The 18,734-nt window shown below is 39.3% G+C and overlaps 2 protein-coding genes and 1 pseudogene across 2 annotated transcripts; 1 reads left to right on the top strand and 2 right to left on the bottom strand.

The window, feature by feature from the left end:
- Positions 1 to 7,938: 7,938 nt before the first annotated feature.
- LOC131847547 (uncharacterized) lies at positions 7,939 to 8,829 on the bottom strand. Its single transcript, XM_059197127.1, has one exon. The coding sequence runs from the start codon at positions 8,827 to 8,829 to the stop codon at positions 7,939 to 7,941; it is 891 nt and encodes a 296-aa protein (XP_059053110.1).
- Positions 8,830 to 9,138: 309 nt separating this feature from the next.
- LOC131847546 (uncharacterized protein K02A2.6-like) lies at positions 9,139 to 11,704 on the bottom strand (annotated as a pseudogene).
- A 5,499-nt stretch (positions 11,705 to 17,203) lies between these two features.
- LOC131847545 (uncharacterized) lies at positions 17,204 to 18,187 on the top strand. Its single transcript, XM_059197125.1, has one exon. The coding sequence runs from the start codon at positions 17,204 to 17,206 to the stop codon at positions 18,185 to 18,187; it is 984 nt and encodes a 327-aa protein (XP_059053108.1).
- The last annotated feature ends 547 nt before the right edge of the window (positions 18,188 to 18,734 follow it).

Genomic DNA, 18,734 nt, shown 5'->3' with positions numbered 1-18,734 from the left:
CCCCCAAATGAATTTACACCCAAGGCCCCGGCCCCCAGTCCCCGGCGGCCCCGCTAGTCTTGATCATGGTAGCGGTCATGGAAACGGCGGGGCAGGGGGTGCGAAGAATCTCCGGGTAAGACCAGGCTACCACAAACGACGACCACTGGCCCTGGCAACATACAACGTTCAAACACTGCGGACCGACGAAAAGTTAATTGAACTGGAGGAAGAGTTGAGCAGATTGCACTGGCATGTCGTGGGATTATCTGAAGTCCGAAGAAAGGGGGAGGACTCGATAGTCCTGAAATCGGCAATCTGCTTTACTTCCGGGAGGGCGATCAACTGTCCCAAGGCGGTGTCGGGTTCCTCGTCCACAAGTCCCTTGTGAATAATGTTATCAAGGTCGAGAGCGTGTCGACTAGGGTAGCGTACCTGATACTCAGAATTACCAAACGGTATTCATTGAAGGTCATCCAAGTGTACGCTCCAACTTCGACGCACTCCGACGATGAGGTTGAGGCTATGTATGAGGATATCTCCAGAGCCATACATAGTACAAAGACTCATTATAGCGTTATCATGGGGGACTTTAACGCAAAATTGGGTAAACGAAGCGGTGATGAGCTGAGAGTGGGGCAATTTGGTATCGGTGATCGGAACTTCCGAGGTCAAATGCTGGCCGACTTCATGGAGAAGGAGAACCTCTTTATGATGAACTCCTTCTTCAGGAAGCCGGAACACCGGAAATGGACGTGGATTAGTCCCGATGGTGCCACAAAAAACGAGATAGATTTCATCTTGTCAACGAGAAGACAGATTTTCAATGATGTCTCTGTGATCAATGCCGTCAAAATTGGAAGTGATCACCGGATTGTAAGAGGCACATTGAATCTGAATCTGAAACTCGAACGATCCCGACTGATGAAATCTATGCTCCGCCCTACACCTATACAGATCCAAAACCCCGAAAGCTTTCAGCTAGAATTGCAAAACCGTTTCGAAAGCCTTGGTGACTGCGTTGACGTGGACGATTACAACAACAGGTTCGTGGAAACTGTCCGTGCGGCTGGGTCTAAGCACTTCAAAACCCGCCGCGCAGAAAGAACCGGAAAAATATCTATCTCTACCCTCAAATTGATGGATGAAAGGCGAAGTATGGTCCTGCAGTCTCCGACTGACGCTTCTCAGTATCGGCAACTTAGCAGGCAGATCTCTAAGTCCTTGACTCGTGACTTACGCCACTTTAACACAAATTGTGTAAAGGAGGCTATTGAGAGAAACAAGGGCTCAAAAGTCTTTAACAGGGATCTGGCTGCCGGACAGAGCCAGCTGACGCGACTTAAGACGGATGACGGCAGGATCGTTTCGTCTAAACCCGAACTTTTGAGGGAAATTGAGAAGTTCTATGGACAGTTATACACGACAACACGGGCACCTGTTAACAACATGGCGAAAGACCCTAGAGCCAAATTAACCCGACACTATACCGAAGATATCCCGGACGTCAGCCTGTACGAGAGTGGTATGGCTCTTAAACAACTTAAAAACAACAAGGCGCCGGGCGATGATGGAGTTACTGCTGAGCTTCTGAGGGCTGGAGGTAGACCTGTTCTACGAATCCTCCAGAAGCTATTCAACTCCGTCATCCTCGAGGGCAAAACGCCTCAAGCATGGCAAAGGGGTGTGGTGGTTCTGTTCTTCAAGAAGGGAGACAAATCGCTTCTGAAGAATTTCAGACCCGTAACACTGCTGAGCCATGTTTATAAGTTGTTTTCGAGAGTCATCACGAATCGTCTCGCGCGCAGGTTTGACGACTTCCAGCCTCCCGAACAAGCCGGGTTCCGAAAAGGCTTCAGTACCATAGACCACATTCATACGCTGCGGCAGGTAATTCAGAAGACCGAAGAATACAACCTGCCACTTTGCTTGGCGTTTGTGGACTATGAAAAAGCCTTTGATTCGATCGAGACGTGGGCTGTGCTACAGTCTCTCCAGCGGTGCCAAATTGACTATCGATATATCGAAGCGTTGAAATGTTTGTATGAAAACGCCACTATGTCAGTTCGCCTCCACGACCGGAATTCGAAGCCTATCCAACTGCAGCGAGGTGTCAGACAAGGCGATGTCATATCGCCAAAGCTGTTTACCGCTGCGTTGGAAGATGTCTTCAAGCTTCTGGACTGGAGCGGGCTGGGCATCAACATTAACGGCGAGTACATCAATCACCTTCGATTTGCCGACGATATCGTGGTCATGGCTGAGACCCTGGAAGACCTTAGCAAAATGCTCGAAGACCTCAGTAGAGTCTCACAAGGAGTAGGTCTTAAAATGAACATGGACAAGACGAAAATTATGTCAAACGTCCATGTCGTACCTGCTCCCGTAAAAATCGGAGATTCTACACTCGAAATTGTCGATCACTACGTATACTTAGGGCAAACTATCCAGCTAGGTAGATCCAATTTCGAGAAAGAGGTCAATCGTCGAATCCAACTCGGATGGGCAGCGTTCGGGAAGCTCCGATATATCTTTTCGTCCAAATTTCCGCAGTGTCTCAAGACGAAGGTTTACGACCAATGTGTGTTGCCAGTGATGACTTACGGAACAGAGACGTGGTCGCTAACTATGGGCCCCATCAACAAGCTCAGAGTCACTCAGAGGGCAATGGAGAGGGCTATGCTCGGAGTTTCTCTGCGTGATCGAATCAGAAATGAGGAGATCCGCAGAAGAACCAGAGTGACCGACATAGCCCGAAGAATTGCGACTTTGAAGTGGCAATGGGCAGGGCACATAGCTCGTAGGACAGATGGCCGTTGGGGCAGTAAAGTCCTCGAGTGGCGACCACGGACCGGAAGACGCAGCGTGGGAAGGCCTCCAGCAAGGTGGACCGACGATCTGGTCAAGATCGCGGGAAGGCATTGGATGCGAGCAGCGCAGGACCGATCGTCGTGGAGATCTTTGGGGGAGGCCTATGTCCAGCAGTGGACGTCTTCCGGGCTGCGATGATGATGATGATGAGAGTTATTGAGAAGACGATCCAATTTGTTTAAAAGGTCAACATTCATGTCAGAACAGCACACATCAGCATAATCAATAGTGGGAAGGACTAAGGATTGGACAAGGAGAATTTTTGTGCCAATCGGCAGGAAGTTTTTAAACCTATATAAGTTACGCAGCGTCAGCGCAACTTTACGACTAATCTCACTAACACAGTCGTTCCAACCGAGAGAACTGTCCATCAGCAAACCAAGATTTTTTACCGATGAACTGTAAGGAATAGGTTGGTTGTTGAAGAGAACTGGAGGTAAAGTGCCATAATGAATTTTGCCAAGTTGTTGTTTGCTACCAAAGATTATCGCCTGGCACTTGGTAGGATTAGCCGATACTCCAAACGGGTTGGACCATGTGAGTATATGATCGAGATCACTGTTCAGTTGGTCGATGGCCTCATAAAGCTCAGAAGCCAAAGCTTGACAGTAAACCTGAAGATCGTCTGCATACAAATGATAAGAGCATTTAAGATTAGTAGTGATAAAATCAATAAAGATGGAGAAAAGTAAGGGAGACAAAATACCGCCTTGAGGGACGCCAGCGACAAGCTCACACCAATCCGACAAAGACTGATTAACACGAACTGCCTGCTGACGGCCGCGAAGATAAGATGTAAGCCATCTAATAACTGAAGATGAAATCCCAAGATGTAAAAGGATGGCGAGTAAGATATCGTGATCTACGGTGTTGAATGCGTTGGAAAAATCAACTAAAACGAGAACCGTTAGTTTGGATTTTTCCATTCCCTTCCTCACATCCTCAGTAATTTTAAGCAGGGCAGTAGTAGTGCTGTGTCCAGGGTGAAAACCAGATTGAAAAGGGCTTAACAGTTTGTTTTTATAAACAAACTCAGATAACTGTCTGTGGACTACAGCTTCTAGTATTTTAGATAGGAAGGGTAGGATAGAAATGGGTCTAAAGTCCTTAGGAAGTTCTGGGGATGATGCTTTAGGAAGAGGAAGTACAAATGCATTTAACCATGATTCAGGAATCTCAGAGGAAAACATGGAAAAGTTGATGATGTGAGTAATGATAGGTAGTAGATGTTCGAGTAAGAGAATAACCATAATTCTACTCACATCATCAATACCGATACAGTTGGATTTAATAGAGGAAATTATCTTGTAGACTTCATCATCAGTTACCGGAGAAAATATAAATTTATCAAGAGTTCGTTTAGGCCATGAAGTTATCTCGGATAAGGTGATTGATTTCTGAAAATCACTGATCGTAGAAACTGTGGAAAAATGCCTGTTCAAATCATTTAATAATAATAATAATAATATATTTATTTTTCTCCACAAAATCATACATAATATAGAGTGCAAAAATACATGCAAAAACACAGATTTGTAGAGAACTGGTGCCTGTACTAGGTATCCGAAGAACCTGTATCACGGGTCACCAGGTCCCCCACTAGATCTTACATGCTAAAGTTTATATGTAGGTACATGAGATGAAGGATACGGCTACTATTTAATGATACAGAGAATATTATGTAAAGAAAGAACAATTAAATCTAGTGGTACGTTAATAATGTAAAAGTATCCAACAGGGAAAGAACACTTATATGCTTGGGTATGGCCCTACGCTATAAGTCTTTAAGTGTTGATAAATTACCTCTAGACACAGTATCCAATTTACAATTTGTTTGGCTTTCGGTAGTTTATGTTATGGGGTGAATTAATTTTTCTGTTTCTTCGTATGTGAGGTTTTGTAACCATTTAGAGATCAATTTTTTGCAAGTATACTTGTTGAGAGCAAATATAGACAATTGAGTATTTACTTGTTTATAAAGGAAAGGACCAAGATAACAAAAGAACCTCTCAATGAATCGGGTATTGAAGGAAGTTATTGGAAGTATAAGTCTGTTATTACGTGTAGATGTTTGAATGTCATAAGTTAATAGTGTATGTTGTTTAATTATTGAAAGAAGGATAAAAAGTTGTCTAACTGTGAGAACCTGGCAGCATTTATACAGCTCGGTTGTAGGATATCTATAGGGTTTAAAAGTACATACTTTCAGTATAGCTCTTTGAGCTCTTTCTACGACAATCATATGAGATTTAGCCGCGGCGCCCCATGACGTAATGCCGTAGGTTAGTATAGATTGACATAATGCCATGTATGTCATTTTAAGTATTCTATCATTAGCAATATACCTTAGGTGTTTAAAAACATATAATAATTTTCTAATTCGGTTACTTAACAAAATTATATGGGGCTGGAATGATAGGTGGGTGTCAATTGTAATTCCTAAATATTTGGTTGTATTGATCATTTGCAAGTTTGGACAATTACAAGTAGATTTTGCACAATTTTGAGACAAATAAGTATGCATATATAGTTTAAAGTTGTTTGGGTCTGGGCGTTTGTAATTTTTAATAGTGAAAATCATATAGTTTGTTTTTTTAATATTTAGAGTTAATGTGTTTGATGTTAACCAGGCACTCACTGTATCTAAGCCCTTCTGAGCTGAATCATATGTTTCAGTCCAGGTGATACCAGTAAAAATAAGTGCGGTATCATCAGCAAATGAAACTACTTTACAGTTTTTGAGTGATAGCTTACACAGCTCATTTATATAGACCAAAAAGAGACTAGGTCCTATAATACTGCCCTGGGGTATTCCGAAAATAACCTTTTCATCAGAGCTTGTATATTCACCTATATTCACCCGTTGAAAGCGATCAGTCATATAATCACGTAATAAATTTAACTGAGCACCTCTAACACCGATATTTTCTAATTTGGTAGTCAAAAGAGGAATAGAGACTGTGTCGAATGCTTTAGCGAGATCGAGATAAATGACTATGCATTTTAAGTTAGAGTCAAGAGATTTTGCAACATGATTTACTAGTGTATCGACAGCCTGCGATGTTGATTTACCCGGACGGAATCCAAACTGGCATTCGGACAGGAGGTCGTTGTACTCGATATATTTCACAAGCCGTTTAGTGATAATACGCTCAAGAATTTTAGAAAGTGCAGTTAATATGGAAATAGGCCGAAAGTTATCAACAAGATTATTAACTCCTGTTTTATATATGGGTTTAACCAAAGCTATTTTGTAGGCTTTTGGAAATATGCCCTTTTGTATACAAAGGTTGCTAATATGAACAATTGAAGGTATTAGTTGTTTTTTAAATGTTTTCAAAAATTTGGAGGAAATGCCATCCCAGCCAGCAGCCGTATCGCTTTTTAAGGAATCAATAATACAGTTGATTTCACTTTCGTGTGTTTCAGTGAGAACGAAAGAATTGACGGTAGTAGAACAAGTTGAAACATCAGATGGTGTATGATTAGTAGTAATTTTCTCTGCCAAAGTTTTACCTATGTTTGCGAAGAAAGTATTTACTGCATTTACTGACTCTGTTGGTGTTTCTTTAATTGCTAATAGAGATTCAGAGTGGCTTTTTGGTTTATTCATATTTGTTGCATTTCGAATGGCACTCCAAAGCTTTTTGGAGTTGGAGCCCGCTTTATTTAGTTCCTCTTGATCATATGTACGTTTAACTTTTTTAATTAAATTACACAAGTAATTTCTGTATCTTTTATAGGTTACTTGGAGAGTTTCATTGTTTGGATTTGTTTTGAGTTTGTAATGCATATTATCACGAATACGCATACAACGCAACAATCCGGGGGTAATCCAAGGCTTGAGAGCTCTTTCGTTTAGATACATGTATTAATTTTGAGTTTGAAAGAATACATCTGTTTAATTGATTAACAAAGAAATTGGTAGCTACATTAGGATCAGATGAACCAAGAATGAGCGAGAAGTCCATCTTGTCCATATCAGAGGCAAGGTTTTTATGATCCAAAAGGAGAACCTTCTTTTTGGTATTGCATATGTAAGATTTTTGTGTGTATAAGGCGAGTATTACTGACTGATGATCGGTAATTACTGTATTCATCACTATCGTTTTAGCTTTAAAAGTTGACTTCATAATAAAGTGATCTAAGCATGCGTCATTACGAGTGCCAAGCGTATGAGTAGGAAGAAGTCCATGATACGCAAGCAGATCTAGGTATTTATTTGTATGGCTGTTGTTATCCGTACACGCAATATTTATGTTTATATCGCCTACAATTATTATATTTTTACAAGGAGAATATTTGGAAATAATCATATCCAATGAGCTAAGAAAACTTGTTATGTTCTTGAATGACGGTGAACGATATACTGCTATTATAACAAAGTTTTGGTTAATTTTTATTATTACGCTATTTGAGTCGATTAGGATATTATGTGTGTCTACTAGAATATTTGAGAGAGTCTGATTGACGTAAATAACTACTCCATCATTTTGATGACAGTTATTATCGCTAGAAAAGTAAGAGTAGCCTTCTAATTGAGGGATGTGAGGGGTGCGTGGTAGCCAGCACTCTGTAAGGACAATTATATCAAGTTTAATTTTGACTCTAGTTAGTAGCATGAGAAGTTGAGGAAAGTTAGCAGTAATACTGCGTATATTTTGATTCAAAATAGTCAAGTTGTTTAGTGAGTTAGATAATTCATCAGCGGTGGCTTCGGGAGTGCAAATCTTAGCCGTAGATGTAGCAACGTTATCAAGGTCAGTTAGAATATCTAGATTATTGAATTTTGTAACTATTAATTAAAGGATGAAATTTCAAGGGACAATAGGTATTGATGTGAGTTTTTGAGAATATATGCACTGTAAGTATAAACAAGTAATAGTGGTAATAATGATGTTTAGTTTGAAGTAAATTATTAGTTTTGTGTTGACATGTTTGGTTATGTAAATTCTTATTGATAAATTTAGAATTGGTCACAGAAAATGTTGACAGGAATAATTGCATTTCAAGTAAAATGATGGATACAATCAGGAGTAATACAGAAAATTTAAAATTAAATATATAAATGAAACAGTAGAATCTTAGTCATTGAGTTAATGCCTTAATATCGTTTTCAGAATTAATAATTAATTGTGAGGCCCCTTCAGACTTGCGAACATAAATCCTTCCATAGCGGGTCCAGCAGAATTTGTAGTTTTTTGTCTGAGCTGCTGTTCTTGCTAGGTAGAATAGTCTCTTTGTTTTTGATGAGAGACTTTCTGATATATATATTGGTTGTGATGGACCACTTATATGTAGATTTGTAGAAGAAAATTTATTGGACTTGTTCTCCTTATTGTAGTTTTTAATTGAATGAATGAGATTGTTTCTTAGTATGCTACTATTTAGTTCGGCAATTATAGGTTTGCTGCCGCTAGCCGTAGCATTTACTCTATAAACATCCTTTATATCTGAAGTCTGTAAGCTAATGTTAAGCGCTGACCCAGTGACCTTCACCAAATTTAAGAGGTCTTCCTTAGTTTCGTTCCTTTGCTGAGGTACATTTCTCATCTCTATGCTAGATGATTTTAGATTACGTTCCATGTTTTCAAGTTTGTTTTCCAGTAAGGAGATGAGGTTGATATTTCGTTTGCGTTCCTCTTCCAATAACGTCACTCGATCTAGCAATCCGTCATATTTAGATGACATAAAGTCTAAGGACTGCCGTATGTCGGCGTTTTGTTCCTTAATTTCGGTCATTGCATTTATTAAGGTATTAAATTTAATATCCTGATCCGTTTTCCAGGTTGTAAACATTTCCATAAAATAGTCTTTAATTTCAGTAGACTCACTGACGCGGTGTCGTTTAAGACCCCTTGATATAATGTGTGAAACAGAGCTGCCTTGTGGCGTGTCAGGATCAATTTCCTGGGATAGTGATGGGATATTCGGTGCTGACACTGATGTTGGTGTCTGTGGTGGAGTACGTTTTAACATCTTGTAGATAGCCGTAACAACGAATTTGTAAGTTTGCACAGTCGACCAGTGCAATTTATTTACTCAAAAATTTGTTTATTAAAAAGAGTTTCTGTTAAACAAAGCAATCCAGTGTTGCGCCGCCCTTTAAACTTACTTTTAACGCCCTTTAAACCTACGTGGTGCTCATTCCGGGCGATTTGGTTTTCTGCTATGGGCCGGATAGGAGCCACCGATGTCCTTTCCTGGCTTCGTATTAACGGAGTGGAAGATAAATCCGAAATAGAGTCGGGATTCCAGGAATAACTGCCGGTAATGCTCTCATCAGTTTTATTCCTTTCCTTCTTCTGAGTATATTCCTTCCTTATCCAGCCTGGGAGCATAGACAATATAAGTAACTTTACCTAAAAACTTTTTTATTGTTCCCTCGATCCAACAATATATGTTATTTGAGATGAATTGTTTTATACACACTTTATACTCCGGTCTAGACTTCCCCCTGTACTGCTTAGCCTGTAAGCACTGATTTTGTGCGACGATTTTAGAAAGGTCTGTCGATGAAGGAGTGACGTTAATAAGATTTAGTAAATCTAATCTAGAACGCATACAATTCCCATAAATAATTTCCGCCGGTGATTTTGCTGTTGTACCATTTCTGGAGTTTCTATAGTCAAATAAAAATTTATAAATTTCCTGACTAAGTGAATTTTTATTTACGTTACTTAATATGATAGTCTTCAATCCTTTTTTCATTATTTTCACAAAACTTTCAGCCTGACCATTGCTCGAGGGGTGATAAGGCGGTGTTAAAACATGATCGATTCCATTAATAGAACAAAATTATGAAAATTCATTAGAGGTGAATGATGTTCCGTTATCAGTGACCAAAGTATGTGGTACTCCTACACGAGACATCCAATCGTACAACTTATCGATTACCGCTTTAGAACCGAAAGACGACCCCATAATAAAACAGTCGACCCACTTATCGATTATGCATCCATTATAGAGTATGCATCCACCACTATCAAAAACATTTTGTTATTAAATGGTCCCAAGAAATCTAGATGGACCCTACGAAAAGGTCGCGGCGGGTGCGGCCAGGGAGCGAGCGGAGCGCGCGGCGGCGCGGGCCGCAGCTGCGTGCACACGCCGCAAGCACCCGCCAGCCGCTCCAGCGCCGCGTCTACACCCGGTACCCAAAACCGTCTCCTAGCCTCCGCTTTCATTTTGACTATTCCAAAATTAGAACTATGTAGTTCATTGCATAATTTGTCACGTAATGCCGTCGGAATAACAACCCTATGGCCACGCTTTACACACCCATTTTCCACGGATAACTGTAAACAACAATTAAAATATGGTTGTAACATAATATTATTTATTGTTCTTGGCCAACCACTCATTACGTATTCTTTGACCGCGCTAAGCAGCGGATCGTTACTTGTGACCGTACGCATGGTCTCGAGTGTGACTGGCAGACTGCCCTGTACGACAAAATTTACGTAGGCTGCGCGTTCCTCGCAGTACCGCCCCTCCGCACTTGCCTCCTCCCGCGCAATGCAATCTTGCGTCGGACCGCTTTCTAATGCACGTGATAAATAGTCAGCTATGTTATCGCTACTTCGGACGTATTCGATTTTATAATTATGTGCCGATAAGAACATTACATACCGCTGCAATCTGTTAGCTGACACTTCCGGTATGCCGCGGTGAGGTCCAAAAATACTTAACAATGGTTTGTGATCAGTACGTAAAATAAAAGGGATAGAACGGCCATACAAATATTGGTGAAATCGCCTAACTCCGAATATTATAGAAGTCGCTTCTTTTTGAATTTGTGAATATTTTTTTTTCAGCTGAAGTTAATGTCCGCGAGGCGTAGTATATGGGTTTTTCTTGTCCATTTTCGTTTATTTGTGACAAAATAGCTCCAAGACCAGAGGGTGATGCATCGGTAGTTAATATTATTGTAGCTTTTGGATCAAAATGAGTCAACACTACGTCTGAGGCTAATATTTTTTTTTTATTTTTACGAACGCCTCCTCATGAATAGACATCCATTCCCACTTAATATTTTTATGCAATAAATTATACAACGGACTTAATATCGCTGACGCTTCAGGTACAAAATTACGATAGTAATTAGCGAGATCCAAAAAGGATTGTAATTGCGCAACATTAGTAGGGTTCTTTGCTTTCAGGATCGCCTGAACTTTTTCAGGTGATTTTTTTATTCCATGTTTATTTATGATGTGGCCTAGATAATTTAATTCGTCTCTGAAAAACTAGCACTTATTTTTTTGAAGTACTAAACCTGCCTCTTCCAGACGACTTAGTACAACTTTTAGTCTATCCATATGTTGTTTCTAATCAACCCCTGTAACTAAAAGGTCATCTAAGTTATGACCCCCTCCAGCCCCGCTAAGATAGATTCTATAGCGCGCTGAAATATAGATGGCGCGCTAGTGAGATCTAACACTAATCTAGTATATTTAAACAAGCCGCGTTGCGTATTTGTGCAGGTAAGGTTCTGGGAGTCCTCACACAGGACCAGCTGATTATATGCCATGGAAAAATCAAGTTTAGAGAACTTTTCCCCTCCATGTAGTTTAGAAAACAGTTCTTCAGTACTAGGTAAGGGGTAATGCTCAACAATTAACTGTTTATTTATTGTAACTGAGTAATCGGCACACAGCCTAACGCCGCCGTCTTTTTTTAGAACCGGTGCTATGGGTCCCGCGTACTCAGAGTGCTCTACTGGCTTTAAAATCCCTAAATGAACAAGACGATCCAACTCTTTATCTACCTTAGGCTTTAATGCAAAAGCAACCGACCTGGGTTTAAAAAATATAGGTTTACATTCGGGTTTAACATGTAATTTAATTTTATATTTATTAAAATTTTATATATTCAATTTCGGGAATATTATATAAAAAAGTAAAGGAGACAATATACCGCCTTGCGGAACGCCAGCTACAAGCTCGCACCACTCAGACAAATATTGGTTCATACGAACTGCCTGCTGACGACCACGAAGATAAGAGGCAAACCATTTAACTGATGATGAAATCCCAAGATGTGCAAGGATGGCGAGTAAGATGTCGTGATCAACGGTGTTAAATGCATTGGAAAAATCGATTAAGACGAGGACAGTTAATTTAGATTGTTCCATGCCCTCCCTCACGTCCTCAGTGATTTTCAGTAAGGCAATAGTAGTGCTGTGTCCAGGACGAAAACCTGACTGGTAAGGACTTAATAAATTGCTTTTCAAAACAAAGGCAGATCTGTGGACAATAGTTTCTAAAATTTTTGATAGGAAGGGCAGGATTGAAATTGGTCTAAAATCCTTGGGAAGTTGTGGGGATGACACTTTAGGAAGGGGAAGTACAAATGCTTTGAGCCAGGGTGTTGGAAACTCGGAGGAAAGCAAAGAAGAATTGATGATGTGAGTAATGATAGGTAGCAAATGTTCAAGTAAGAGAATAATCATTATCCTATTCACATCATCAAAACCAATGCAATTGGATTTTATTGAGGAGATTATCTTGTAGACTTCATCATCAGCAACTGGTACAAATAAAAATTCATCAATAGGACGTTTAGGCCATGAAGTTATTTCAGCTAGAGAAGTAGATTTCAGAGAATCGCTCAATATGGGAACGGTGGAAAAATGCCTGTTTAAGTCATTTAACGAAATAGACGAGGAAAAATCCTCAGATTGTTTGCACAATCCAAGTGATTTGAGAAACTTCCAGGTATTGGCCGAAGAGGTATTTAGTATGTTCGAGTGGATGTGACGGCGTTTAGCAGCTCTTACCATATAGTTGCAGTGGTTGCGCGCAATTTTGAATGCCCTCCAGTTCTCTTCACAACGTTCCCTTTTATAGATTCTAAACGCACGGTTATGCTTTCTTAAAGCCATGCGCACTCCCGCAGTTATCCAGGGAGTTGGCTGTCTTTTAATTCTGACAAAGTGAGCCGGAGCATGCCTGTCAAAGATTTGGAGAACAGACTGGTTAAAAACGGACATCTTATCGTTTATTGACGAGGCGGACAGTACACATGACCAATCAAAATCAGTTACATCTTTCCCTAAAGTTGACGTATCAATTTTGGCAAAACTACGCAGACGAACGACGGAAGGCTTAGGCTTGAACGTTTTTATATTAAATGAGACGTAAAGGAGATCGTGTCTGGAGAATCCAGGTGCTGGAAATTGACCATGGTTTAATATGTAATCAGGTATCATGAGAGTCATTGTTAACGTGGGTAGCATTAAGGGGCTCGCGGAAGGAGGCGGCGGAAAGGGAGCGGAAGCGGACTCGTCCCGCTTCCCTCTGCCGCAGAAGAGCCGTCGGAGCTGGGGTAGAAATGCACATGCGAATCCCCTGGCTCCGACATAGGCGCTCGTAGGTACACCGTGTGGTTTATGGTGAGTACAAGTCTCACACACCACCCCGCGCTCCCTCCGGTGGGGTGACGGTCTTTTGAAGATTTTCCACACGTAAAAAAAAAAAAAAAGGTTAGCATTAAGGGGTAACACCGAAAGGCCCACCGACTCCACAATATCGCGCAGCTTACGAGATCTGTAAGTCTCTTTGAGCAAGTCAGTGTTGAAGTCACCCATGATAACATGATGTGCATGCACCGCCATAATATTCGCGGAAATAGACTCAACGTCATGGAAGTAGTCAGTAGAAGGAGGACAATATATAACACCGAGAACAATCTTACTTCCCTTAATATCAACCGCCACGAACAAATATTCAGCACCACCTGCCGCAGTTGAGGTAGCTAACGTTTTATAGCTTTAGCTTTAGTATTTAGCTACCCCACCACCCCGCCTGTCCACACGATCATTTCATATTAAGAAGTACCCTGGTAAACTAACGGTAGTAGACAGCAGAGAGGGTTTTAACCAGGTCTCTGAAACCAAGATTGCGTCTACAGTATTCACACTAAAAGTATTCATTAATTCACTATGATGTTGAGGTAAACTTTGAGCATTAATGTGACAAATGTTTAGGTTGCGGTGTGTTTTTAATAATTCGTTACTAAGATTAGAAGAAAGAGATACATCTAATAAGGACATATCAAGAGACATAAATGAATCATTAGAGCTATGGGCCGAAAAAAAGGATTCATTGTCAGACATTGTAGTATCAAATATGTAAATAAATAAGTAATATATTTATTTATTTTATTTTATTTATTTATTAAAGGAAAACCAAGGCTATTCAAGTACATCTTAAATAAAATCAATATATATGTCATAGTAAGCCACTGACAGGCTTTCACTAGTAACAATAGACTAATTCTTAAAAAATTTACATCACTACGTATAAAGGCATTAAAAAGTTAACAGAGAATATGAAATTAATTAACAAGAGTACAGTAACAAATAGTAAATTTATAGAAATATATACATATACATGATTTTCAATAATAATTAATTGTTATTTAAAGAAGGGCTCACTTAGTTGGTGTCTCGTTGATTTAATATTATTACAAAATATATCTATATTAACTGTTTTAGATAGTTTATTAAAATTGTTGCTAGCTCGCCAGAGAAATGAATTCTGCTTATAGTTCGATGACACTAGGGGAACAGATAGGAGAGGATTGTGCCTTGTTGATACTCGTGGTACATTAATGGATAATTTACCCAGGAGATTCGGGCAGTCGACAGCACCAGAGGCTATTCTCATGAGATATGTAATATCCGCGATTTCCCTACGCTTCTCAAGAGGCAGAAGGTGGTGTTTTTTACAAAACTCAAGATACCTAGATGAATCATACGGATCTCGTAATCTGTAGGCTAAAAAACGAATAAATTTCTTTTGGATATTTTCGAGACGTAGTATGTAGGTTTTGTATCTAGGATTCCAAATCTGCGAAGCGTATTCCAATTTACTTCTAACCAACGTGCAGTATAATATTTTTAAGGTTTTGGCTTGCTGAAAAAGACTTGAGTTACGCATAAGAAAACCGAGTGCTTGTGTAGCTTTCGTAACAATGTTATCAATGTGGTTGTCGAAGACTCATTTTGAATCATGTGTCCTTCATTGATATTTTTTTTTCTGAAGCTCCTTACCCCGTAGTGTGTACCGCGTTTCAATAAATTTAAATTTCCGAGTGTATGTGACCATAAAACATTCATTTGGGTTAAGATCTAAATTGTTCAAATTGCAATAATTGTTGAGGCGCTCGAGATCTGACTGAAGGCGATACATATCACTTGGTGACGATATTGTCATAAATACTTTCATATCATCTGCAAAGCACAGTAATTGGGAGCAATGAAAACAGTTGCCGATATCAATAACAAAAATAGCAAATAATAACGGCCCGAGCAGGGAACCTTGAGGGACCCTGCTAGGTGTGAGTATCCAACTGGATATGTACTCGTAATTATCTACTACAACGGCTTGAGAGCGATAATATACGTAATATACGATGTCATCCATCGAAAGAGATCACCTCGGATACCGATAAGTTGGAGCTTATGCAGCAGAATATAGTGGTCTATACGATCAAAGCATTTGATATAGTCGGTATACATATATAACATCAACCTGGTGCCCACCATCCATAGCATCTGTAAGATATTCGTTTAAAAGCACTAGATTGGAAACTGTGGATCGCCCCTTTAAGAAACCATGTTGAAAGATGTTTAATGACATTTTTATTGCAGAATATAGTTGGACATACACTATTTTTTCGAACACTTTCGAGATGTGGCACAACTTAGAAATGGGTCTGTAGTTCGCGATATCAGTTTTGGAGCCCTTTTTGTGTACAGGTGTGATAGATGATGTGAGTAGGATTATGGTTACTCTCTCACTTAAACACTTGCTTCCTATCATTACTCACATCATTAACTTTTCTTTAATTTCTTCCGAGTTTCCTGCAGCATGGCTAAATGCTTTCGTTCTACCACTACCTAAAGTATCATCCCCACAACTTCTTAAGGACTTTAGACCTATATCAATCCTGCCTTTCCTCTCTAAAATACTAGAAGCTGTGGTCCACAGACAGTTATCTGATTTTGTTTTTAAAAACAACTTAGTAAGCCCCTACCAGTCTGGTTTTCGCCCTGGACACAGCACCACTACTGCTCTTCTGAAAATTACTGAGGATATGAGGGAAGGCATGGAACGATCTAAATTAACAGTTCTCGTTTTAGTCGATTTCTCTAATGCATTTAATACCGTTGACCATGATGTCTTACTCGCTATCCTTTCACGTCTTGGGATTTCATCGTCAGTTGTTAAATGGTTTAGCTCCTATCTTCGTGGACGTCAGCAGGCAGTTCGTGCCAATCAGGCATTATCGGATTGGTGCGATCTTGTTACTGGTGTTCCTCAAGGCGGCATTTTGTCTCCATTACTTTTCTCTATCTTTATAGATTTTATTACTAAAGTTCTTAAATGCTCTTACCATTTGTACGCAGATGATCTCCAGATCTACTCCCAGGCTGTTGCGTCGGAGCTCAGTGATACCATCGGCCAATTGAATATTGATCTTGATCATATACTCAATTGGTCCAAAAAGTTTGGTGTTGCTGTTAATCCCTCCAACTGTCAGGCAATAGTCCTCGGAAGCAGTAAACAACTAAATAAAATTAATTTCAACACTTTACCTCCTGTTCTATTTAATAAACAACCAATTGCGTATAGTTCTCAAGTAAAAAATCTCGGTTTAATTATAGACAGTACTCTAAGTTGGAACAACTATGTTAGTGACGTTAGTCGTAAAGTCACAATTACACTGCGTAACTTATATAGATTGAAAAACTTTCTCCCTATAAGTACTAAAACTCTCCAGTAGTGGCAACACTGGCCAAAGTAGTAATTGTGATGTCGTGTTTATTTAATAAATAAAATAGATTTATAGAGTATTAATGCCAATAAGTGATGATCAACAGTGATACTTGCAGTGAATTAACATTTGAAGATAAAGAATTCAGCTAAAATTGGACTGTAAGGCGTTTTTGCTGCAATAGTAGCAGCAACATAACCGTGCTTCTTTGTCCACAATCTACGCATTTTCACTAAGTGTGTTGCATCGAAGTCTTTGTGTGTACTAACTGGAATATTTTTGGATTGCACAGTGCGTGCTGGAATAGTGATATTGCATAATTTATCTATATAACCTACAAAAGTGGCAATTAGTAATGAATCTCATTATTGATTGATATACATAGCGCCATCTAGCTAAAATTTGAATTACCACTGCAACGCTTAGCATCGCATGCGCATAACATCAACATTTGCTTCCTGAATAAGTTACGCGCATTGTTGGCTAGAGGGCGTTATAAACATAAAAACACATATTTGTCTTGTAAATACAAGATATATATAATATAATAAACCAACTTTAAAAACTAATTATGCAAAGAACACCGCCGCCAACACCTCCTATCTCAGCGTCACATAGCTCTTCAGTACCTAATCTAAAAGACATGTCTGACTGTAGCCGTGTTAGTGATGTTAGTCAGGATTACATAAACATCCAAAGATACAAACGTCCAAGAACTGATGACACAGAGGGAAACCAATTTATTATATTTCAAGAGTCTATTATGACGATGTTGAATGACTGGAAGGCCGATCAGGATCGGAAGTTCAACGATTGGAAGGCTGACCAGGATCGCAAATTGGATAAACTAACTGATAATATTACACAGGTTATGTCACAAAATGTCAAAATTCAGGAGTCCTATCATGAAATAGAAAAATCAATCGATTACTTGTCAAAAAAATATGATGATGTTGAGTCTAGAATGTCCACATATGAGCACCAGAAAAAGGAGGACTGTGCAGTTGTTAGGTCACTGGAAAAGCAATGTAATAACCTGCAACACAGAATTGATGATATACAGAATGAATTAAACTCGAAAGAACAGTGGGCTAGGTACAAAAATATCGAATTGAAGGGTATACCACAGGGCAAAGATGAAAATCTTCACGACATTCTGTGCAATATCGGGAAGAAAATAAATTATCCTATATCGAACAACCAGCTCGACTTTGTAACTAGAGTACAGACCAGAGAGCAAAATCAACCTAAACCAATTATTGCTTGTTTTACTAATAAATATGTGAAGGAAAACTTCATAGCTGCTGCAAGATTGTTTATAAAGACTAGTCCACTATTACCAACATCACTGGGACTACATGGAACGCATAGAATATTTATTAATGATCACCTCACCAACACCAACAAAAACCTGTTATCCTCTGCCAAGAAAGTAGCTAAAGAGCGGGGGTTTCAATTTGTATGGGTCAAAAATTGCAAGCTGTATGTTCGCAAAAATATTACATCTCCCGTGATACAAATAACCACGGAAAAAGACATATCAAAAATAGTTTAATATGTAAATACAGTGTGATTATCCTAAACTTTATATTGTTGATTATGTTGTTGTTATCTGTTTTGTTTTATAGAGTATATTGTATGTGTAGGCTGGTACTTATGTGTGGTGGTATGATTGCCCAAAATTCATTTTTCAATAATTTTAATTACTGTACGTGCTGGGGGAACACTGGTCGTATATTTGTAAAGGTTAAGGTCATAAATACTAAATTGAGTTGCAAAAAATATTATATAAACATCAAAATTTGGAACTTGTATGATTCTCTCTCGTTGATGGTATTTATGGAGCGGTCTCCACATTGTGGGATTGTTTCTTCGTTGAGACTTTATAATTATAATCAGCGTATTAAAGTAAAAACATTACACATTGCGATATATTTAAAATTACATTATAAAAATGGCTTCTCTTAACCTATACTATCAAAACGTCCGTGGTTTGCGTTCAAAAACTGATGAACTGTACAGAATGGTTAGTCTCAATGAGTATGACGTCATAGCATTGACTGAAACCTGGCTCCTTGACAGTATATCTGATGCGGAACTTT

Source organism: Achroia grisella, unplaced genomic scaffold, assembly GCF_030625045.1.
Source record: "Achroia grisella isolate CSIRO2021 unplaced genomic scaffold, CSIRO_AGI_Agris_v1 utg5396, whole genome shotgun sequence".
Taxonomy (NCBI): Eukaryota; Metazoa; Arthropoda; class Insecta; order Lepidoptera; family Pyralidae; genus Achroia; species Achroia grisella.
This window is presented reverse-complemented; position numbering and strand designations above follow the sequence as displayed.

Excerpts from the sequence above, each read along its gene's own strand:
- LOC131847547 (XM_059197127.1), bottom strand. The coding sequence starts at position 8,829 with ATGTTAAAACGTACTCCACCACAGACACCAACATCAGTGTCAGCACCG.
- LOC131847545 (XM_059197125.1), top strand. The coding sequence starts at position 17,204 with ATGCAAAGAACACCGCCGCCAACACCTCCTATCTCAGCGTCACATAGC.